General features: G+C 42.8%; 1 protein-coding gene across 1 annotated transcript in view; it reads left to right on the forward strand.

Moving 5' to 3' along the window:
- The first annotated feature begins 283 nt into the window (after positions 1 to 283).
- GSG1L (GSG1 like) overlaps positions 284 to 25,137 on the forward strand; it is a 244,806-nt gene continuing 219,952 nt past the window's right edge. The window contains exon 1 of the mRNA XM_030212299.1: positions 284 to 584. Within this exon, the coding sequence (XP_030068159.1) occupies positions 284 to 584 (301 nt within the window). The remainder of the gene's footprint in view (positions 585 to 25,137) is intronic.

Raw genomic sequence — 25,137 nt, forward strand, 5'->3', positions numbered from 1 at the left:
CACACAAAACAGGCTGCACTCAACAGCTGAGCCAGGCTGCCCAGCATCAGCCTCAAGCCTGAAAAAAAAAGCAAGCATTTGTAAGTTGGGGGTAGAGAGGGGGCTGGAGAAACATGGGAGGGTGTTTGCTATGTTTTGCTCACTGCTCCAGCAACAGATTGGAGGTACTTGGTAGTTCCTGCGATTCTCGGCTAAAAGGATTCTGAATCGTGACAGGGCTTTGAACTTCTGCACGGAGAGCCGAGCTCTTCTTTATTCCATCCTGAGGGGGGGCTCCGCTACCATGAAGACGAGCCGCCGATACAGAGCCTTATTAGCAGTGTGTTTGAACTTGGTAGCGCTTCTCTTCTCCACCACTGCCTTTATCACGACCTACTGGTGCGAGGGGACCCAAAGGGTCCCTAAACCTAACTGCGGAAAAGCAAAGAAGACTAACTGCATCAATTACAGTGGGAACGAGACGTCCAAAGAGACAAATCAGAACGTGGTTCATTACAGCTGGGAGACGGGGGATGACCGGTTCCTCTTTAGGTACTTCCATACAGGAATCTGGTATTCCTGTGAGGAAAACATCAGCGGAGTTGGTAAGTAGGGATGTTTTCCTGTCTTGTGGGTGGGGGTGGGGGGTCTGTCTGACATGATTCTGTTTTAATGGATAATGACAGAGCTACTGTTGTATTTATCATTATAGCTCTCATACAGAATTGCTCGTAGTACACTAGTTTCTGGCTGGTGGGGGAGGGGGGTAAACGTAATATTTATATGCAGCTTAGGGAGTTGAGGAATCAAGTCATACTTGTGTCTCAAGTATCAAGAGACAAGCTATTGCCCAGCTTTTGTACAGAAAATGGTGCATAAGAAAAATTCAGCCAAAGCCACATGCAAACATGCACTAACAGATCCTCAGCATGCTGGCTCATTGCATTTTCTTCTCTGTTGCCTGAAAATGTCACATCTTTTATAGAAGGGTATTCACTCCCCAGGCTGGATGATCTCCTGTCTGTCACTGGTGTCTAGTTAGCACAATGCTGTCTGATTCTAACTTTCAATACTGGTGTAGTTTGCCTGGTTCTCCCCCTCCCCTCTTCCTGGGCATAAAACATATTATTTACTGAAATGGAGTTTATGCTTACATGCATATAGAGTAGGAATTAAAAAAAAATCTTTCTGCTTTTTCTTCTCCTCCTCAACTGCTGCTTTGTGTCCTTTGAAATTGGCAGTGTTTGTAAAATAACACCACAGAGGAAGTCATTGAGGATGCAGGGGTTTAAAAAAAAAAAAGCAAATTCTGTTGCTCTCTGAACAGACAATTGGCAATAGTCTAGTTGGGACTCCTGGAAATAGAGGTTTACATTTTTTTTAAATACCTTCTCCTGTGTGACCTTGAGCAAATGGCTTAACCTCTTGTGGTCACGCCTACACTGTAAACTCTTTTGGGAAGAGACCTTAAGCTGGAATCACAGAGATGACAACTCTACCTACCCCTTTAGTATAGAAACTAGGTTCTCTAGTTCCCCAATTCCACTGCAGTACAATAGGAGATCTGGATATATCTTTCCTCCTCAGACCACACTTGGAGCCTTGAGATTTATCTTGCACCAAACCATATAGCAGATATAAAGGATTTACAGCAAAAGGCATGTGAAGGGCAGTTCTATAAACTGCATCCATAAATGTTTAGAGTACTAGCTTAAACGCATATATCTGCCAGTATAATTCCTAAACGCTATTCTGTAAATATGCAACTATCTTCCAAGGAGGGCATTCACAGGGTCACAGCACCAGTGGGACATAGGCAGGGCTCTGCACTTATGACTGTAACGTACAGAATACTTAGGCTACACGGGCCCCTGCTTTATGTAGGTGCCAACACTTGCATCAGCTCCAAGGCTGGTATAAATGTGGGTGCCTAAATATTAGGTGCACTTTAATCTCCCCTCTAATGGTCAATGTGTGACCGTGCAAAACATAGCACAGAAGCTTCAGTGAAAAGAGAAGAAAACAAAAGATAAGTACAGAAGTCTGTTTATTGAAATTTATTATATTAAAATAGAAGACAAAAACAAGTATTACATTTTTTTTTTTTTTTTTGAAATATGGACCAATGAAGAACTGGGTATTTCACCTACTTCCTAATTTTATAAGAGAAGATTCTCTTAAGGAAGACAATCTCCGATGGTCCTCATTATTACCTTAAAATTAGTGAAATTACAGATGTTACAGTAATATTTGAATTGATAAATATTAGGTGTGACAATACTCGGGGTATGCTTGTATTTTATTTTTATTTTACTTATTTGGATTTTGCTCACACCTTTTTCAGTAATAGCTCAAGGTGAGTTACATACAGGTTCCCTTAGATTATAGGCCCCTCCCACCTGTACTATGACACCCAGGTACAGAATTCCCTCCATAATCCATATAGGTATTACACCATTTGTGAGCATTGAATTACGTGGGTAAGATTTGCTAATGTGCTATTGCATTACCACTAGGGTTGTACAGGGCAAAAAAATTCTATGTTGGTTAGTTCCTGTGTTTGTAGGAGTTTGATTTTGTTTAGGTTTTTAAATATTTCATTTCAGGGGACAATGTTGTTAATAGCGTGCACCGGTCAAAAAAAACCCTCATTCTATAATCTTGCATGAACATGTTCCTGCTTAGCATGCAAAATTGCATGCGCAGGTTATGGAGTAGTGCCAGTTATGCGTAAAAGTTAATTACCTAATTAGGTGTCAATTGACACTAACAATCTGATAATTGGTGACTATTGGAGTTAATTGACACTAATTGGCCCTAATTTGCAGCTATATATGTAAGTGTGATTAGGTACTATTATGGTTTATTAGTTTTAATATACTCTTTTTCGAGGACAACAGCAAAATGGTTTACAAAATTAAAAACAATGAAAGAAGGAAAGGAATTACAGTAGGTGATAGGATAGATAAGAGGGTAGAGAGTTCTGTTGAAAGTGTGTGACACTGTTGACCAGGCTGATAAGGAGTCAAGTATATAGGACAGGGCAGTCAGTGCAATCATGTGCAATGTTAGTGCCAAAATTCTATAGTGCATAACTGAGAGAGGGTGTGGCTATGGGAGGGGCATGGGTGGGGAAGGGGCATGACAAGCAGGTGCATGCTAAGGGGCCCTTTTACTAAGCTGCATAGGCGCCTATGCATGCCCAACACATGTCAGTTTGGAATTATCACCCGGCTACCACGTGGCCCGGGCGGTAATTTCATTTTTTTTACATGCGTCCATTTTCCAGCGCGCGACGTTAACTGGGCGGTAAAAGGCATTCTATGCGCATAGAACATTACTGCCTGGTTAACGCGTGAGACATTACCACTAAGCCAATGGGTGGTGGTAAGGTCTGAGACCCAAAATCGACGTGCGCCAATTTTCATTTTGCCGCACGTCCATTTTCAGCCAAAATTTTTAAAAGGCATGTTTTTTACAGGTGCGCTGAAAAATGGATCTGCGTGCATCCATAACACGTGCCTACACTAGTGCAGACCATTTTTCAGCACACCTTAGTAAAAGGACCCCTAAGCTTTTAGAATACTGTTGGTTATGCGCGTAACTGCTGCATTTAGGCATGAGCATCAGTGCTTGTCATAGAGCTAGAAGAAGTGCTTGCACCTAAAGTTATACCCATAATTGAGGACGTGCACTAGTATTCTATAATGGTAATTAAGCACTTAATTACTATTCGGCACCAAAACAAATTGGCACTGAACGGCATTCTGGGATCAGCGCCCTTTATAGAATAGCGTGTAGCGCTGGGATCTACACTCAACTTTGGATGCAAGGAGTCGCCCCAACTGAAACGGTTGTAAATCCTGGTGTGCAAGTAATCTGCTTTGAGATTAAAGTGGGCTATAAATGTAGAAATAAAATGGGATTCACAATAAATAATGTGCCTTCAGGGGTGTTAGTGTGTAATAATGCCTTTTAGTAAATCTAGCCCAAACAGTCCTATTTCATTGGAAGATGCAAATGGTAATAGAACCAAAATGTCTGTCTTGAAATTTTCCAGCACCAATTTTTTTTATTATATACGTTTACAAAAAGAAAAGTTGTATCTGTTATTATAGGGTATCACTATATTAGAGAAGATAAATTATATGGGTAAACAATTATATTAAGTACAGAAAGACTAGAGACATTATAAGAATACTAGTAAAACATGCCCGTTTCTTGCGTTAATGAAACGGGCGCTAGCACGGTTTCCTTCTGAACCTCCCCCCCTCCCTACTCACCCCTTTCGGCGTTCTGATGGCACTGGCCGCCATTGTTGCGGACCTCGGCACGCCACCTTCAATCTGCTGCGTCGTTGGTTGTGAAGCCACTGACGCCATTGCTCCGCCCTCGACGTCATCACGTTTGACGCGAGGGCGGGGCCCCAACACAGTGTTTTCAGTGGCTTCACCACCACGAAGGCTTCAAACCGGAAGTGCCCGGAGGACCTGACAGTGACGTCAGTGTCCTCAGAACGTTGAGGGTGAGTTTTATTATATAGGATAAGAATAGCCATATTGGTCAGACCAGTGGTCCGTCTAGCCCAGTATCCTCTTTTCAGCAGTGGTCAATCCAGGTCACAAGTACCTGGTACAAACTGAAATAATAGCAACATTTCATTCTACCAATCCCAGGGCAAGCAGTGGCTTCCCCATGTCTACCTCAATAGCAGACTACAGACATTTCCTCCAGGAACTTGGCCAAACCTTTTTTAAACCCAGATATGCTAACCACTATTACCAAATCCTCTGGCAAAGAATTCTAGAGCTTAACTATTCGTTGAGTGAAAAAAAATTTCTTCCAGTTCATTTTCAAAGTAGTACCACATGTCCCCTAGTCTTTTTACTTTTTGAAAAGTAATAATTTGACTCACTTTTACCCATTCCACACCACTCAGGATTTTGTAGAATTCAATCATATCTCCCTTCAGCTGTCTCTTTTCTGAGCTGAAGAGCCTTTCCTCATATGAGAGGAGTTTCATCCCCTTTATCGTTTTGGTCGCTCTTCTTTCAACCTTTTCTGATTTCGCTATATCTTTTTTGAGATATGGTGACCACAACTGAATGCAATTCTCAAGGTGAGGTTGCATCATGGAGCGATACAGAAGCGTTATAGCATTCTTGGTCTTATTTACTATCCCTTTCCTAAAAATTCCTAGCATCCTGTTTGTTTTTTTGGCTGCTGCCACACATTGGGCAGAAGACTTCAGCATATTGTCTACAATGACACCTAGATCTTTTTCTTCGGTGTCAACATCAGAAGAACCTAGCATCAGATAACTATGATCTGGATTATTCTTCCCAATGTGCATCATTTTGCATTTGTCCACATTAAATTTCATCTGCCATTTGGATGTCCAGACTTTTCCTGAGGTTTTCCTGCAATTCTTCACAGTCTGCTTGTGTTTTAACAACTTTGAATAGTGTTCTCATTTACAAATTTATGGTTCATTTTACAAAGCCGCACTAGCAATTCCAGTGCAGCAAATATGATGGAGCCCTTTCAATTCCTATGAGCTTCATCGCATGTTCTGCGTCAGAATCACTAGTGCGGCTTTGTAAAAGGAGCTCTTAATCACCTCACTTGTCATTCTGATTTCCAGATCATTTATAAATATTTTAAATAGCACTGGTCCCAGTACCGATCCCTGTGACACTCCACTATTCACCCTCCTCCATTAAGAAAAAAGGCCATTTAACCCTACCCTCTGTTTTCTGTCCAATAACCAATTCCTAATCCACAACAGAACATTTCCTCCTATCCCATGACTTTTTAATTTTCTCAGGAGTCTCTTATGAGGAACTTTTGTCAAACACTTTCTGAAAATCTAGATACACTACATTAACTGGCTCACCTTTATTGACACATTTATTCACACCTTCAAAGAAATTAAGCAAATTAGCAAGGGAAGACTTCCCTTGGCTGAATCCATCCTGACTCTGTCCCATTAAACCATGTTTCTCTATGTGTTCCGTAATTTTATTCTTTTTTAATAGTTTTCACTATTTTGCCCGGCAGTGAAGTCAGGCTTGACAGTCTGTAATTTCCTGGATCACCCCGGCACCCTTTTAAAAAATCGGCATTACATTGGTCACCCTCCAATCTTCAGGTACTACAGATGATTTTAACAACAGGAGATGAGCAATTTCATGATTGAGTTCTTTCAGTACCCTAGGATGCATGCCATCCAGACCAGGTGATTTACTACTCTTTAATTTGTCAGTTTGGCTCAGCACATCTTCCAGGTTCATATCTTTCAGTTCCTCTACAATACAGATAGACCTCTTACATCTTCTTCTGTAAAAACTGAAGCAACGAATCCATTCAGTCTGTCTGCTATGGCCTTGTCCTTTCTGAGTCCCCCTTTTGCTCCTTCATAATCTAACGGTTCCATGGATTCCCTCTTAGGCTTTCTGCTTCTGATGTACCTGAATAAGTTATTACTGTGAGTTTTTGCCTCTATGGCAAGTTTCTTTTCATATTGCCGTTCAGCCTTCTTTATCAATGCTTTGCATCTAACTTGCCAGTGCTTAAGTTTCTTTTATTTTCTTCATTTGGATCCTTTTACCATTCCATTTGGGTCCTTTTTCCATTCTTTGAAAGATGTTATTTTGGCTCTAATAGCCTTTTTCACTTAATCTTTTAACCATGCTGGCTGTCGTTTGCTCTTCTTTCCACCTTTGTAAATATGTGGCATGCACCTGGTCTGGGCTTCCAATGTGGTATTTGTAAACAATAGCTATGCCCGATTTAAAGTCTTAACCTTTGCTCTAATCCTTTTAGCATCTTTTTAACCATTGGATTTTTAACCATTTTCCTCATTTTATTATAGTTTCCCTTTTGAAAATTAAATGCTTCTACAGTAGATTTCCTTTTGTGACTTTACTCCAGATATTAGTTCAGATTTGATCATCTTATGATAATTGTTTCTCAACATCATTACCTCTCATACTACGCCCTGCATTACACCAAGGATTAGATCTAAAATAGCTTCCCCTCTTGTTGGATCCTGGACCAGTTGCTCCAAGAAGCAGTCATTTATTACATCTAGGAATTTTACCTCTCTAGCACTCCCTGATGTAACATTTATCCAGTCAATATTGTGGTAATTGAAATCACCCAATATTATACTATTGCCCAATTTGACAGCTTTTCCTAATTTCTGTAAATTATGGGGTCAGTATTCAGAGAGATTTAACTGGGCAGAAGAAGCTCCTGCCCAGTTAAATCACGTGTGCACAGTTATCTGGGAATATTTGGTGGCACTTGACTAGACAGTGCCACTGCATATTGGCACTAACCACCTAATTCAAGCTGGAAAGTCAGTGGGCAGTCTGGGGCAGAGTCCGGGCAGAGTTGGGGTGGAGTCACCACTTAACTGATTAAATGCAAATTTTCAGCTCTCACCCAGTTACGTTAGCCTGCCAAATAGGACTGCATAAATAGCCAGATGGCCACACATACCCAGATATTTAATGTCAGTACTCAGATGTGTCCCAGCATTGAATATCCAGACATAATTTCAGTGGTGGCCATCAGCATTTTAAAAATACTGCTGACTGCCGGCATCTGAATATTGCCTCTTATGCTTATATATACTTTTTGGTCCCTATATTCAGCCAACAGTGGACAGTGGTTTTTTGTCTGCCACTGGCACTAAAACCAGAAATTCAGTGCCAGGCCCTGTGCGGGCTTCGGTATTGATTTTCCATTTTTTTAAAAAAGCCGGCCATGGGCTAGCACAAAAAGACAGAACAGTTATTAATGCAGTCCTATTTATGCGCTAAACATGGCCACCTAGTTCTAACTATTAGGAGCTAACCGGACTCCGCTCCTGAAACACCCCCAGAATGCCCCTGACGTAGCCATCTTCCACTTCAGTGCTAACCAGTCATTTACAGCGTCTCTGCCCAGTTAAGTTCCACCGACCAATGACTGATAGCCACAGACAAGCCAGTTAACCGGTCAACAGCTGTTCTCGGCTGGTTAACTCACTTATAGAATGAACGATCTGGCCGATATTCTAACCAGGCACCCCCTTTTAGATGCTCCAGTCCTTGTGCGGAGCAAATATTCCATAATGGCATCTGGGAACCCAGATTCTGTATAGAAAGCTAGCATAAACCTGCATCAGTGTGCCTAAATGTAGGTGTACTCATTTATGTCAGTCAAAGGCAGATCATGTAAATGAATGCCAAAGTGCGCCAGGCAACGTGCGTAACTTAGAATAGTCTATAAAATGTGTGTTTAAGTGGCACATGCTCAGTTATGGAACTGCCTTTCACATGTGCACAAGTGGGAAGAATTCACTTAAAAAATAACCTGTGGAACCCTCAGTAGATTTTCTGATCTGCTTGTGAAGGTTTCTTTGGGTTCTTGAAGAAATCCTGCAAATGAATAAATTAATTCTAGCTAAGCAGCCCTGGAACTGCCAATTAAGGCTGAGAACAGTCGAGGAGTAAAATTCAACACAGGGTTGAAATGTGTCCTCAAATGCCCTTATTTGAAATCACATATATTACAATTAAAATAATGAATACATTATAACTGTAATAGGTCATCATCATGAAACTCAACTACCCATCTCCATTAGTTTATTGGTTGTTCTTCCCATTTCTACAAATGATGCAGTGTTGCCCAGTTGCTGAGTTTTCTGATTCCCATCTTAGTGCACTTTGATTCATGACATCTTGAAGAGTGCATGGAGTGAAATTAGACCTAGACTACATCCCATGATGGTATTGCACTAGGGTTGCAACTCTGACTGATCTATTTCTGATTCTTCTCCATTCGACTTATAGATTTGTAGACCTGTCTTTCCTAGTGAAATTAAAACTGTATATTTATAGACAAAATGGGGGGGGAAACCCAGAGAACTCCATCAGCCTATCAGGGATCAGTCTGAGTACCCTACCTAGAGATAGATAGACAAATATGATTGTTGATGGTGCATACTGGTTTGCTTCATTAGGAAAGCTTAGTAGAATGACCTCAGGGTCTAGAAGGTTCTTGTCAAGAGCATGAGTGACCTTGATGCAACCATCAATCTTTTCAGGGAGGGAGATAGACAACATGCTTGTAATGCAAGGATACCTGTCAATAAAAGGCACTTGGCTACTGAGATCATTTATGTTTACCAGCAGCGAAATTAACATACATGATTGGTTGTATGAGCCAAATAAACTGATCTTTGCCCTGCTCCCAAGAGCTCTAGTTGCTGATGTGTTGGGTAAAATATTGGTAAGGTCATGGCTCCATAGCCCACCCCATTCCATTGCCTGTGTTTACTGGTATGCAAGACGTATATGAGCATCAGGGGTACACTTGAAACGCATAGTGATGGCAATGTGGCATAGTTACTGGACTGTACAGCTGCAAATGTCTAGACTGTGGTTTGGTATCTTTTTCCACCACTCTTTGTAATCTGGAGAGACTTGCTTAAATGCTTTATACTAGTGCTTACACTGTAAACTGTTAAGGGTAAAGACTTGTCTATTTAAAAAGCCTTTATAGCAATTTTGTTATGTCAATGTATATACTGCTCCAGGCAGTTACCATAGTGATATATCATAATATAGTAGGTTATAAATAAATTATGCTGAACACCTATCCTGGAAACCCAGAAATCTATAATTCAATTGTAATCCAAGTTTATTCTTCAATGAAACTGGGTGCCCCTTGTCTTCCAACCATATATGATAATGAGCCTAAATACAAAAGGCATTATTCAGTGGAGCAAGGAAGGGTTATCACGTGTTCCAATTTGCCCAGGGCAGGAAAAAGCTCTGGGATAGCTGAAATTGTAAACGCTTCTAGATGCAGTTTCAGCGACTTGCTATGTTCAACATAGGTTTTTTGCCCTGGGGTCAGTACAAAGTTGGAAAAACTCTTTATGGCTAGGGCTCTGGGTTTGGTACCATTAGAATGATAACATCCTGTTGCCGCTTTTTACAGTAAACCTGCAGTTTCTCATTACACTGCTTAGTGTAAAATATATGTCAGAAGTGTTATGGGTGAAAACATACCAGATGTTTCTAGTATACTGCTAAAACTCTGCCAACTGCACTAGCAGAAAGTCAATTACAGCACAGCTTAGGTGTTGCATGCTTTCTTGAGTTAAGAAAGGACTTGGAAGAATAAATAAGTCCCTTGTAAATCAGCAGTGGTTCTAATTGAGTTTTTCCTGATACAACATATTAACCAGGACCTATATACAACAATAGGGCCAGCAGCACAATCTGTTTAAGCTAGAGGCAGGGGATAATAATAATGGAAGTTCATTGGTTCAGTCTGTTGACCCAATGAACAAATGAAGTTAATGGCATAAAACATGGTAGACCCCACAGGCTACCCTTAAGCAGTAGGAATACAAACAGAAAGGAGTACTGACAAGGCAAGGATTAGCAGCTGGAAGTACAGATGCTCATACGTCTAGGCAATGTAATGTCAAATCAGCAGGCTCTCGTAACAAGCAAGCCTAGATATTCTTGCTGTCATGAAGACAGGGTTCAACATTTATTTATTTAGTTATTTATTTAGTTATTTATTTATTTAGTTATTTATTTATTTGGATTTTGCTCACACCGTTTCAGTATTAGCTCAAGGTGAGTTGCATTCAAGTACACTGAGTATTTAAGTCCCTTGAAAGCAGTGGCGTTCCTAGGGTGGCTGACACCCGGAGCGGATCGCCGATGCACCCCTCCCCCCAGGTGCAGCGCCCCCCCCAGTGAAAGGACCCCCCCCCCCAGGAAGTAACCTGTTCCGGGGCAGAGGGAGCACGGAACGAGCGGAGCTGACAGGCGCGTGGCACCCCCCTAGCGGCGTGCACCCGGGGCGGACCGCACCCACCGCCCCCCCTAGGAACGCCACTGCTTGAAAGGGGTACAGACATACCAAGTTATATGATTTGTTCAGAAAAGATAAGTAAGGCAGGATGGGGGGGGAGTAGCTCTTTATATAGAAATTAATATCAAAGCAACTGACACTTAGGGGGAGGGGTACAAGGAAAGGAGTTTGATTTCAGTTATCTTAAAAATGGATCATGATCTTCAGACCTCTAACACTGTGGCCAGAAATCTAGTCAGATGCCCAAAAAGTGGAAATAAAGGGGGGATGTTGGTGAACTAAAATATGCTTAATGTGGGTTGCAATTCCCTGTCTATAGAATTTGGTTAAAAGTAAAGAGATCCTGAACTCCCTTAAAGGGTACTCCTCAGCTAAATGATAATTGAAGCAATGAAGAAAGGGATAATACCAAACCTGGTACTTATAAATAGAAGAAGCATTTCGAAAGCTTAGGTTAGGCAGCCCTCTAAGCAGCACTGATATAATCATACAATATGATCTCAAGTGCTGGCTAAGGCAGAGAAGAGCTGAATAAAATCAGAGTCCTGAATTTTAAAAACACCAACTTTGGTAAAATGGAGTCATACTTTAAGAAGGTGATAGAAGGATTGGAAGATATAGGTTACGTGGAAGAATAGTGAGCTAAATTGAAAGGAGCAACATAAGCTTGAAGAATCTTTAGCACTTTATATCAATTATGAGCACAAATAAACAGCCACACCAAGTATAAGGGATGTGCATTCGTTAAAAATGACGTAGGAAATGTCAAATGACATATCCTGCGGTATGCCATTTCATGTCACTGGCAAATGATAATGAGCAGAAAAAAACATGAAATCTCATGTGTTTTGTTCACCACCAAACATGCTCATCTGAAAGAGCACACAATCTTTCAAAAGAGGATGCACTGTTCACAAAGGAAAGGCTTCTATTTATGTAGATAGCACTAAGAGTTCGGTACCGAAACAATCTGTGCTGAGCCTCTGTTCTATAAAGGGCACCTGATATTTATAGAATCAGGCTTACTACTACTACTACTACTTAACATTTCTAAAGCGCTACTAGGGTTACGCAGCGCTGTACAATTCAAAATAGAGGGACAGTCCCTGCTCAAAGAGCTTACAATCTAATAGTGCCGATTCCCGCACCTAACCTGCTGAAACCTGGTGTAAATGCTGGCACTCAAGTTAGGCATGCTGAGGCCATATACTGTAATTCCGAGCACAACCTTTTGGAACGCCCCTGACACGTCCATTCCCACGCCCCCTTTTTGCGTTATGTGCTATTAGAGTTAGGCACCATGCATTATAGAATAGCACGCAGCTGGATATGCATGCAAATTTTAACGAGTGCCAATTAACATTGGTTATTGACACCCAATTATTGATGTTAACTGGCTTATTCAATTAATTTGCATTTTGGGTGCACACACAAATTTGGGTGCGTGATTCTGGGCACCATATAGAATCCAGGTGATAGCGTGCAGGTCGTGCCTAACTTTGGGCGCTGGATTCACGTCTGATAGAAACAGGTCTAAGTTCAGTGCCCAACATTTAGCGCAGATTAGCCAAATTCTATAACTTGGTGCCTAAATTTTGGGAATACCTAAGACCCACCTATGCCTTTCCCATGGCCACATCTCATTTTGGGTTATGCATGGGAAAAGTTAGGCACCAATTTATAGAATAGCATACAGGAGAGATCCACACTGTGATGAGGCAAGGTTAGAAAACCCCAACAGAAGGAGAGACGATAGGAAAACTGAACCTCTAGAACCACTTTGTAAGCAGAAACCAAAAAAAGAGATCCAACACCTGGAGCATACTCCAGGAGGGGAAATCAGAAAAATGGTGGCTGTTCCCCTAAATGCTCACTAGAGCGGGGCGGTAGGGATGAGGCCCAGTTCCCCTGGATAAAAAGACAGTATGTGATCCCTCCTAACCAGGGAGAGTGGAGGGAAGAGTTCATCTCGGTCCAGCAGGAATTGGAAGCAACTAGTACTGAGGAACCGATGGACTACACTGAGGAGAAGAAGGAAATCATTTATTTTTCTTCAGCTACTTGGACTGCGGGATTGTCTATGTAGATATTAATATTGTTTGCTTAATATTTTATTATGTGTGTATCATTGTTATCCTCCTTGGATAAAAGTGGGCTATACATTTTTAATAAATCTAAATCTTTTGGGATTCTGCCAGATACTTGGGACCTAAATTGGCCACTGTTGGAAATAGGATATGGGGTTTGATGGACTTTCAGTCTGTCCAGTACAGTAATACTTATGTACATATCTAATATATCTAATCTAATCAGATTTTTTAATACTGCTGAATTCCCACAAAGAGTCTGGAGCAGTTTACAATAAAATAGAATACACAATTGTATCGCAAATACAAAAGATAAAACAAATCTGATAGCAATCCGAGCACTCCACCAAAACCCTCATCCACACCCTTGTCACCTCTCGTTTAGACTACTGCAATCTGCTTCTTGCTGGCCTCCCACTTAGTCACTGTCGCGTTCTCTAGGGCCTTGGCATTCTGTCAGGTCCTCGAGGCAGGACTGGAGTTCGTGAGCCCTTGGGCCATTGCCAAGGAGCGGCAGCGGCAGGCAAGACCACCTCGGGACTGGAAACACAGAAGAGCAGTACTGGAACTCTGGACTGGAGTAGTACAAGGCAGGCAACTAGAACAGATGAGACAGGAACAGCTTCACCTGCACCTAGCCACCGTTCCTCCGGAGTTGAGCTCCGAAGTGCAGGCGGCCGGCAGGACTTGCAGGATAAGGCAGGAACTGAAGATCCAGAGGACCCACCCTGGGTCTGGGATACACGAGGGCAACAGGGCATGGAACTAGACTCAGACAGTGTGCTGCTGCACAGCCACTAGCAAGACCCAGAAGACAGACCAAGGAACACAAGGCGTACCGAAGCTAGCAGAAGCAAGGACTAGGGCAGCAACACACTCGGCAGAACGGGGATCCGGGAATACCCACAGGGTACACCCTCTAGCTAGGTGGAAACAGGATACAGGAATAATCACCCAGGAAAACACACTAGCCAGACAGATACAGGATTCAGGATATACAAGCAGGGTAGGCACACAGGCTAGGCAAGGCAGGGTTCAGGGTAAAGAGAGCAAACCAGGAATAACAGGCCAAGGGTCTTGGGCAGGCAGCACAGCAAACAGAGTAACCAGGAAGAACAGGCCAAGGGTCTGAAGCCACAGCCGTCCCACACACTGAATGGGGAACCCACAAGGGCTGAGGCTTCGCATACAGACAGAGAACAAACCCGAACAGAGGCTTCACCCCAACACAGGGTAAGCCTGGAACAGAGGCTTCACCCCAAACACAGGGTAAGCCAGGAACAGAGGCTTCACCCCAAACACAGGGTAAGCCAGGAAGGACCCAAAGTCCACAGACAGACAGTGGCAGGGAAGACCCCCCACGGAAGGACAACAGAGTCACAGACACAGAAAGAAACTGGGCTGGAACCCAGAGAGAGGCTAAGCAGTAGTGCAGCAGACACTTACTAACCTGACCTGGCCTAAGAGCATAACACTTATGCAAAAGGCCCTGACTGCAAGCACAGCCCTTCCTTATGAAGGCTCTCACTGATGAGTCACCAGCAGCAGGACAGAAGCAGGAAGTACACTGACCCCAAAGAGAGGCTTGACACACATAGGAAGTGAGCCCACAGGAAAGACAGGCAGGAGCCATCTTGGAAGCTGGCTCCCCAGAGAGGCATAGCACACACAGGTGAGGTCTAGTGAAGTAATCAGCACACAGAGCCAGAGACAAGACTAACACAAAGACAGACAGAAGCCAGCAGAGCTGCTGGCCCCCAGAAATGAGGTAAGTCTGAGGGTGGTCACGGCCACAGACGTGACAGTCACTTCTCTCCTCTCCAATCGGTTCAAAACTCTGCTGCCCGTCTCGTCTTCCGCCAGGGTCGCTTTACTCATACTACCCCTCTCCTCAAGTCGCTTCACTGGCTCCCTATCCGTTTTCGCATCCTGTTCAAACTTCTTCTACTAACCTATAATTGTACTCACTCTGCTGCTCCCCAGTATTTCTCCACAGTCGTCCTTCCCTACACCCCTTCCCGTGCATTCCGCTCCATGGATAAATCCTTCTTATCTGTTCCCTTCTCCACTACTGCCAACTCCAGACTTTGCGCCTTCTGTCTCGCTGCACCCTACACCTGGAATAAACTTCCTGAGCCCCTACGTCTTGCCCCATCCTTGGCCACCTTTAAATCTAGACTGAAAGCCCACCTCTTTAACATTGCTTTTGACTCGTAACCACTTGTAACCACTCGCCTCTACCTACCCTCCTCTCCTCCTTCCTGTACACATTAATTGATTTGATTTGCTTACTTTATTTTTTGTCTATTAGATTGTAAGCTCTTTGAGCAGGGACTGTCTTTCTTCTATGTTTGTGCAGCGCTGCGTACGCCTTGTAGCGCTATAGAAATGCTAAATAGTAGTAGTAGTAGTAGCAAGTATTACCTAAAGATTCAACAATTATTAATCAATCCAATTTGGCAGATAAGTATTCAGCAAACAGAACACTACAACTCCTGTTACTTGTATGAGTATATTAAGGGTTTCCCTTTTTTCGAGATCGTCTACTCACAAGCTAGGCCCTGTACTCTTTCCCTCAAACCTCACATTCATGCTGTGGTCCATTTATCGCTTCTCACTTTGCATAGCATTTAATTCTGGCATTTGAGCACTGAAAGCCTTGTTGTCCATGAAGGATCTGAAAACCTTTTCACTTAAACACATTATCTCATAACATGATTATTGCAATGCTCTTTATAATGGTTTGCCTGGGATTCTACTCCATCAATTACAATTTGTATAAAGTACTGCAGTTAAACTTATGCATGTCCATAAATTTGATCATGTTTCTCCCCTGCTTGCAGTGCAACATTGGCTACCAGTAGTTGATTGAATTAAATTTCAGATATTAGTTTTAGAGCACTGAGCTCTTCATTTGGATGAACCAGATTACCTTGTGGACCGTCTTTTTCCCTATCTTGCTAGGTATAATTTGAGGTCTTCACATGCATTGTTATTCTTTTGTATTTTCAGTTGAATACCACATGTTATCCTGTTTTTATGTTCCTGGCTGCTTCCCTCTGGAATGTTATCCTTTGTTGTTTTTTTTCAGGAAACTTTAGTACTTACATTTAAGAAAGGACTTAACTTTCCCAAGATCACAAAGAGCTGTGGTGGGATTTAAACTGGGTTTCCCTTGGATCTCAGCTCATTGCTCTAACAATTAGGCTACTCTTCCGTTGGGTAGCTCCCCATGAACAAGTATTCCCTCTTGACTTGGTGCTGCAGTGGCTTGCACTAATACTATTCCTGCTTTACAAACTGTATGGGCAAAGGAAGACTTCAGTTTTCCAGTGTGTTAAATCTGACATATTTCAAAAATATAAACTTGGTATATTTCTCCTGGGGGAATTCTGTGCAAAATGTTTGAAAATTCTGCAAAATTCAGGGGTTTATTTGTAGCATCTTTGTCCAGAATGTCCCCATCCTAAGGTCTGAAATTTCCTCCTATTTCCCTCTTCAAGCTTTTTTCTCTTGGGGAAATTCTGCACAAAGTTTTTGAAAATTTGGCAGAATTCTGCAGTTTATTTGTAGCGTTTTTGTCCAGAAGTTCCCCATCCTAAGGCCCAAAATTTCCTCCTGTTTCCCTCTTCAAGCTCTAGCCTTCCCCACCCTCCCCAATTGCACCCTCACCTTTGTCTGCTCCCCTTCCCACCATCCTCAATGGCAATTCATCTTTCTCTGCCCCCCTCCTCCCTTCCCAATGGCACATTCACATTTTTCTGCCCCCTCCCTTCATTGTATTCCTGGAGCTGGTTCTCCCCCTCTTCCATAGAGATCGCGCAGCAGGAGGAGGAGAAAGTGAACCGCTGCGTATCGTGTCACTTCCTCCTCCTCTGCCAGCTTAGACTGAACTGCTTATATGATCAGCGGAATCCCCGCAGTTCACATAAACAGTCTGGTCTAAGCTGGCAGAGGAAGAAAAAGTGACCGGATGTGCAGCGGTTCACTTCCTCCTCCTCCTCCTGCCAGGTGATCTCTGTGGGGAAGGGGGGGGGGGGGAGAGAGAGAAATAGAAACCCATTGCTGGCAGTGAGCAGAATTCTGAAGTCCGGGAGAATTCTGCACAACGTTTGCCCTGTGCAGTTGCACAGAATTCCCCCAGGAGTAGTACATTTACATACTTAAATGATACTTAAAATGTTTAATACATACTTAAATGTTTAAGTACATTTTGGTAGCTTTTATTTGAAACTTATCCTTGCCGCTCACCACCTTGGATGAATTTCTTCAAAAAGGCAGAAAATAAAGAAAGAAAGAAAGCTGGGGGGGGGGGGGGGTTTGTTTGTTTTAAGCAAGCCCATTCCCAATTGATTTAGACATCTGTCTCAGTTCCTGCAGATGGCATTCAAGATTTCCTCTTTCCTTTTCTTTATTTTGTTTTAAACTTATATTTTCTTTAATAATTTAGTTTTATTCCGTTTTTTATTATTTGCTGCTATTTTGTTGGTACCATAAACATTGTGTTTCAGGGAAAAAAAACTATACAAAGATTGTTTTCTGCATAACTCTGTGCCCAATTTAATGTGTGCAACTCACCTTGCCTTATATAGAATCCGGGGGATACTGTATATTCAGTGCCACTCACAATTGAGATATGAGATGCATTTCAACTCCACAGCTGGTGTTTAACACATGCTGAATATTGCCTTGTACCTTATCAATTTCTTTATACTAGTTTCTAAAATCCACAACGTACTTGAGTCAAAAATTACACAACATTAACTTTAATATCACATGCATATTGCATCTTTTTCAGGTCACTGAAAATAGAATTTCATCAATTATTGAGCAGCATTTGTTGAAACATGTAGGATTTAGAGGAGAAAGAACAAGGATATTGACTTACTAAGGGTCTGCAATAGAAAGTGGCCATAGCGCCTGCCGGTCTTTTCCGTGTGCTAAGGCCATTTTTACCGCTGCTGGAAAATGGCCCATTTCCCATTTTCTGAATCAATAGCCACATGCTAATGTTACAAAGTATAAAATAAATGTGGAAAAAGAATCAAAAGAGTATAACCATAATATAAATGAAAAAAATAGATTCTTTATATTTATTTATTTTATTTATTTGTTGCATTTATAGCCCACATTTCCCCACCTATTTGCAGGCTCAATGTGGCTTACATATTACCGTGATGGCGATCGCCAATTCCGGTATGACAAATACAGAGTGGTATTGTGTTAGAGTTCATGAGTGACAGAATACATTAGGTAATCAAGGGGGAAGAGTTAAGTTTTGTCCAGTTCTAGTATTAGTTTTGCTGTGTTGCAGGGTTCAGGTGTTTAAGTTGGATCATTAGGGAATGCCTTTTTGAACAAGTTGGTTTTTAATGATTTCCGGAAGTTTGTTAGGTCGTGCATTGTTTTCATGACATTTGGTAGTGCATTCCATAGTTGCGTGCTTATGTAAGAGATACGTCTCTAACCAATGAAATTATATTGGTTAATAATAAACAGGGAGAAGAAAAACCTCAAGAAGCTCCCAGCTAACAGCTGAAAGAGAAGGGCTTCTTCATCATTGGCAAAAAAAAACTCCCCAATAAATTGCAAATAGTCTGCTCTAAATGGCAAAAATAAAAAAAAACAGCTTTAAATACTTAGCTGTGCAGCAGGGGCGTAGCCAGAATTTGAGGTGGGAGGGGACCAGAGCCCAATGTGAGGGGGCACATTTTGGTCCCCCATCTTGCCACCCTCCACCACTGCTGCTACACATATCATGGCTGGTGGGGATCCCCAACCCCCCCTCTAGCTAAAGCATCACCACCACCACCGCCGCATGTGCTTTGGCTGGTGGGGGTCCCCTACCCCCGCCAGCTGAAGCATGTTTTCCAGTGCAGCTGAAGCATGTTTTCCAGCGCTAGTCTCCGGCGCTGCCGCATTTCCTGCCCCGCTCTCTTCCCCTTATGTCATGTCCAGCATGCTTTAATGAAATTAAGCACGCACGCACGCTCAGTTTCACTAAAACGCATGTGCCGGATGTGAAAGGAAGAAAGAGCAGGGCAGAAAATGTGGCGGCGCCAGAGGCCAGTGCTGGAAAACTCACTTCAACTGGTGGGGGTTGGGGACCCCTGCCAGCCAAACCAGGGGCATTGATCCAGTTTGCGGGGGCCCAGCCCCCATGCCCCCCCCATAGCTACGCAACTGCTGTGGAGTCTCTTTCTTCCAGCTATGCCGAAAAATCAGATCGTGACCAATGGTGGCCAGTGTTTCGTTAGCTGCATCAGAGTCAGTCAGTCGGAAAATTTAGACTGTTCAAACTGACGGAATTTGTACACAACTATTACCAAAAATTAGCACGTGAGCCCTTACCACCACCTATTTTGCAGGCAGTAAGGGCTCACATGCTAATCATGCTCTAATCAGTTAGTGCACAAATGTCACCTCTCCACCCCCTCAGACACACCTCCTCCCAGAAAATTTTTTAAATATTTTTTAGCATGTGGTTTGCTCGTGCAGAGTTGGAACTTACCATGAGATGCCTTAGTATGCCCCATGGTAAGCCTTACCGCAGCTTAATGAAAGGAGTCCTCTGAATGATAAATGAGAAAATGATTCAAAAGAAAAATATATATATTTCAAGGTAGACATACACATGTGACATGTTAGCAGCATGTGGGCAGGGCGCAGTTACATACACAGGAGTAAGTTCTAGAAATGGTACTGAAAAAAACCTGCTGAGTGCTTTTCTATAAGCCTTGCCTAAAGATAGGCGCAGTTTATAGAATACTGCTTAAGTCCCAGAGGTTGCACTTAAATTTAGGCACATCCATTTGCACCAATGAAAACATAGTACAAATACCCATGCTTAAATTTAGGCACGGATCCCCCTTATGCAATAATTGCACATGTAGCCAAAAACCATGCCCATGATCCAACCTGAACCGCACATGATGTGTCATTTCTGCGCCCCCTTTTTGGGATGCGTGTAAAATGTACACACATCTTAATTGATTCCAATTAGCACCAATAATTGCTTAATCAGTTAAGATATGCACGCAATTTGGGTGCACACCCTAATTTGTGTGCACATTTCAAATCACCTTTTATATAATTAGGGGGATAACTTATAGTATAACTTACACAGGAACTTAGGCGGTAGCAGTTATACCCCGTCTCACGTCTAAGCACATATGTGCATATATACCCAGGTATATTAGTATTCTGTAAAGGAAAGAAGGCGCCTTCTTTTTCCTTTATAAAATAGAGACCCTCAGTGTACCTAAATGCAGGCACAATGTTATATAGAATTATTCAAGCTAATACTCAAAGTGAGTTAACCGGTCAGAAATAACCGCCAACCAGTTAACTTGCTTGGTCGCAGCTATCCTCACTGAAAATGACCGGTTAACGTTGAACTTAAAGCCGGCTATGTTGGGGGCATTCCAGGGGTGGAATCAGGTTAGGTCCCGATATTCAGATCTAACTGGCCAGGATTGGTGCATAAATAGCTGTCTTATCTTTATGCGCCAACTCATGGCCGGTTAAATCTGAATATTAACCAGTCATGCAGTAGTTAGTTGGCTTTAAAAAATACAGACATTCAATGCCGAAGCTTGCACAGCAGTGGTGTAGCCACAGGTGGCCTTAGGGGCCTGGACCCACCCAATTTGGGTTCAGGGCCCCCAAGGTCTGCTGATTTAGCTGGCAGCGGTCTCCAAGCCCCACCAGCAGAAGCTTTCCTGGAGCAATATTTGTTGCGCACTGCCTGCCCTGCTTTCCCCATCCCCCATTCGCATTCTCGTTTTTAGTGAAACTGAGCATGCACGAGCTTCGCATATGCTCAATTTCACTAAAAACGAGCATGCACACTGGGGCGGGAAAACGGGGCAGGCAGCGAGATGGCGAATATCGCCACAGGAAAGCTTCTGCTGGTGGGGCTTGGGGACCCCCGCCAGTCCCAGGCACGTGGAGTTACGGCAGGGGTTGAGAGTGGCGGGGATGCAGGGCAAAATGTACTCTCCCACTTTGGGCTTATGCCCCCTCCCAAATCGAGGTCTGGCTACGCCTCTGCTGCACAGGGCCTGGCTCTGAATTTCCAGTTTTAGTGCTGGCGGCAGACACAGAAATTGCACATTGGCGGTTAGGATTCTTATTCAAATAGCAGCTGCCACTGTACAGAATGTGCTTAATATCCAGCCCTGAATTGTTAACCTTGGAAACTCTAGAAGACCAGGAAGCACAAACAGCAATGTCATAAACTTGACAAAGTTGCTATGCTGATATTACAGTGCTAGTGACATCCACAAAGGAAGACCTCCAAGAGATAAAATAGATTGTGTGTAACCGACAGTATAAGCCTGAATACCAAGAAACTGTAAATTATAAAGATCAGCAAAAAAAAAATACCAGAGCAGGAGAAAAATTTGCTGATGAAACAAATCTGTTAAAGAATATAAGTTTCTAGGTAGTTGAATCACAGAAGATTAGAAAATGTCTCTAACAGACGTAAAGAAGAATTTAGAAAGCAAAACCCGACATTTGGAACGGGTCACAATTACTGAGCTGACAAGACGAAATTGAAGAGCTTTGTTTACAGTTTCACCAAGTCAATAGCAGAATGGGAATTAGATGGTAAAATAGCAATTAGAAGATGCGTAAAGGATGTGTTATTATCCAAGCACTTTGTTGCCACTTAACTGTTCCTAGGCATGCAATTCTATTAGCCTTTTAGGCTGATGTTATAATTATTTTAAAAGAAAACCATGAAAGATATAAGAACATAAGAAATCGCTATCCTGGGTCAGACCAAAGACTTATCGGTTCTTATATACTGTTTCCAACAGGGGCCAATCCAGATTTCCAGTGCATAGATTCCACGCTCCTTATTCTATAGATAAGCAGCAGATTTACCCCAAGTTCCCTTAAATAATTGTTTATTTGTTTTTCCTCTAGGAACTTGCCCAAACCTTTTTTTTTAAAAATAAGCTGCACTAAGGGGCTTTTTTTACAAAGCGGCGGTAAGCAGTAATGTGTATTTACTGCACGCTAAAAAGGCACTACCGTGGGACACGCTCAAGCATCCCACGCTAGTTCTGGGATCAGCACGTGCCAATTCCACGTGTTTGGTGGCAGAGATTAGGTGCCCTATGCTAATCAGGTAGTGTGGTTAAATGACAACATGCTGCCTGATGAGTGTGGGGGTTAGGGCGGAAGACCTTACCACCTAGTAAATATGTGGCAGTAAGGGTTCACACGCTAATGGCCATGCGTTAATTGGTCCAAGAAAACAAATAGGCAGGCGATTCTCAAGATCCAGCATGGAATAGAAAAAAAGATGCGAATGGCCAATGGCAATGTTGAGAAAAATAATTTATTCACCACATTATTTAAAACAGGCCCGACACAGCCGCGTTTCGCCCTCCTAAAGGGATTCACCACGAAACGCTGCGTCTCAGGAGAGAAGTTGTTTTAGTCCAGTAGGTGGAATTGGTTTTACTGCACCACTGGGATGTTATATGCTAGCCCCTGATGCAGCCCTTTAGGAGAGCGAAACGCAGCCATGTCGGGCCTATATCAAATAATGTGGTGAATAAATTATTTTTCTCAACATTGCCATTGGCAGTTCGCATCTTTTTTTTTTCTATTCCATGCATTAATTGGGAAATTAGCACATTGCCATTAAGGGTAAAATAGAAATTGTGACCATTTTACTGCCATGCTAAAAGTAGCCTCAGGGCGTGGGAAACCCTAGCGCTAGTAATAGTGCAGGCCACTTTTTTAGCACTGATTAGTAAAAGGGCCCCTAAGAGTTTTACCAAATTCCACGGCAATGAATTACAGACTTTAATTATTCATGGAGAGGCCAGTGCAGTAAAGAGCATTCTGGCTTTGCATGAGCTTAGCGTGGATTTAGCATACAGTTTTGTGGGTGCATGATGCAGAAAAGAGTTTTCCACATCAGCTAATCTCTTGCAAAGCCTTGAGCACACAGCAAATTTTAAAAAATGGTAATAAGGCTAATTCACTATTCAACACAGATGCAGAGAAGTGCACTGAAGAGTAAAAGACTGAGCACAATACTGGTCTTTAATAGCAAGTCATAGCAAGCATAAAGAACTAGCAGCTTGGCTTTGGTGGTCTGAAGTGAAGTACAGCACATTACTTCTGAACACTGATCTCCCCGGACCCTTCACCTCAATCACCCCACACTGATCTCCCCAGACCCTTCACCTCATCACCCCAGAGATGACTCCCAAACTCCTGACACCTCCCAGAAAAATCTTTGGTGGTCTAGTGGACCTCCAATCCCCCACCCCAAAGTTAACCCCCCCCCCCCCAAACACTCACAAAAACATCTCTGGTGTCTGGGAGTGGAGGAGAGGACTAGTGTTTAGAGCACCGGTCTTGCAATCCAGAGGTGGCCAATTCAAATCCCACTGCTGACCTTTGGGATCTTGGGCAAGTCACTTGACCCTCCATTGCCTCAGGTACAAACTTAGATCAGTGTGAGCCCTCCTGGGACAGAGAAATATCCAATGTACCTGAATGTAACTCACCTTGAGCTACTAATGAAAAAGGTGTGAGCAAAATCCAAAGAAATAAATAATAGTGAAACTGCCCCCCCCCCCCCCCCCCAGTGTACTGTTAAGCCTTTTCCCTCCTCAGACTCCAGCTTCGTCAGTTCTCTCTCTCACTTAAGCTACAGTTCTCTGTCTCTCTAACTCAGGGGTTTGCAACCTTTTTCATGTACAGGGCTGCAAAGTGGACACGAGAAAGCTCTGGGGGCCATCAAAATATTTTAGACTTACACAAGTAATTTTTAAAAACTAATTTTGATTCTACAAGGCTTATTAACAGTTGCAAAACCCTTAAATATGAGTAACACACTTAAGAGATATCATTAATGAGACACTTGTGTCTGCATATTATTCACTAGTCCAGAGAAGGTTGATTTAAAACAGTACACTGAAATATTATTAAAATTATTTAAATATTAACCACAACCAGATGTATAGGAGAAAAATACTTTAGTTATACTACATATTTTTTCAGTCCCAAATCTCAGTCACTAAAAAGGGATAGTGCACAACAGTAAAGCATCTTTAACTCACTGCAGCCCTCAAAGCATCAGTGCAGCAGGACCCTACAGCGTGCCCTCTCTGGTTTGCCTATAACAGTTTTGCAGCCCTACAACAGATAAAGATATTTTGGGGAGGGGCCTGTCATAAGAAAATAAGAATATACGTGTTGCCATACAGGGACGGACTAAAGGTCCATCAAGCCCAATATCCTTTTTTAATACATGGATTTTATCTTTACATTCCAACTACTGGAGTTGCAATCAAAGCCCAACCCAGCCTATTTCAATCTGTCTTGTCATATGTGGGACACAGACTATAGAAGTCTGCCTGGCACTGAACTTAGTTGTTCACAGCCGGAGTCGCTGTCTAAGCACCACTCAAAACATAAACACACGTGCAGTCATTTAAGTTTTGTTTTTTATACCATTTTCCAATTAGGGATCCTCTGTGTTCATCCCATGTGCTTTTGAATTCCATCAGTTTTTGTCTCCACCACCTCCTTCAGGAGGGTATTCCAGGCATTGACCACCCTCTCTGTGCAAAAGACTTTCCTGACCTTACTCCTAAGTCCCAAAACCTCGATTCATGTCCTCTAGTTTTACCGTTCTCCATCTCTGGAAAAGATTTGTTTCTATATTAATAACTTTCAAGTATTCAAACATCTGTATTGTATCTTCGCTATCCCGCCTTTCCTCTAGGGTATAAATATTCAGAACTTCTAGACTCTTCTCATATGTTTTTTGGCACAAGCCCCATACCATTTATGTTACTTTCCTCTGAACAGCTTCAAGTTTTTTTTTCCATCCTTAGCAAAATACGGCACCCAAAACTGAACACACTACTCCAAGTGGACCTCACCAATGACTTGCACAGGGGCATCAACCAGGGGCGTAGCCAGACTTCGCGGTGGGAGGGGGCCAGAGCCCAAGGTTGGGGGCACATTTTGAGTACTGCCCCCCCCCCACCGCCTCGCCTCCTCGCACCCCTGCCTCGCCTCACCTCTCCTCACCTCCCCCCACCGCACCGTCTCGCCTCCTTGCCTCTTCCCCTCACAAACAAATACCTTTGCTGGCGGGGGTCCACAACTCCCGCCATCCAAAGCCTTTAGCGCCAGTCTCCAC

This window comes from Microcaecilia unicolor, chromosome 8 (genome assembly GCF_901765095.1).
Source record: "Microcaecilia unicolor chromosome 8, aMicUni1.1, whole genome shotgun sequence".
NCBI lineage: Eukaryota > Metazoa > Chordata > Amphibia > Gymnophiona > Siphonopidae > Microcaecilia > Microcaecilia unicolor.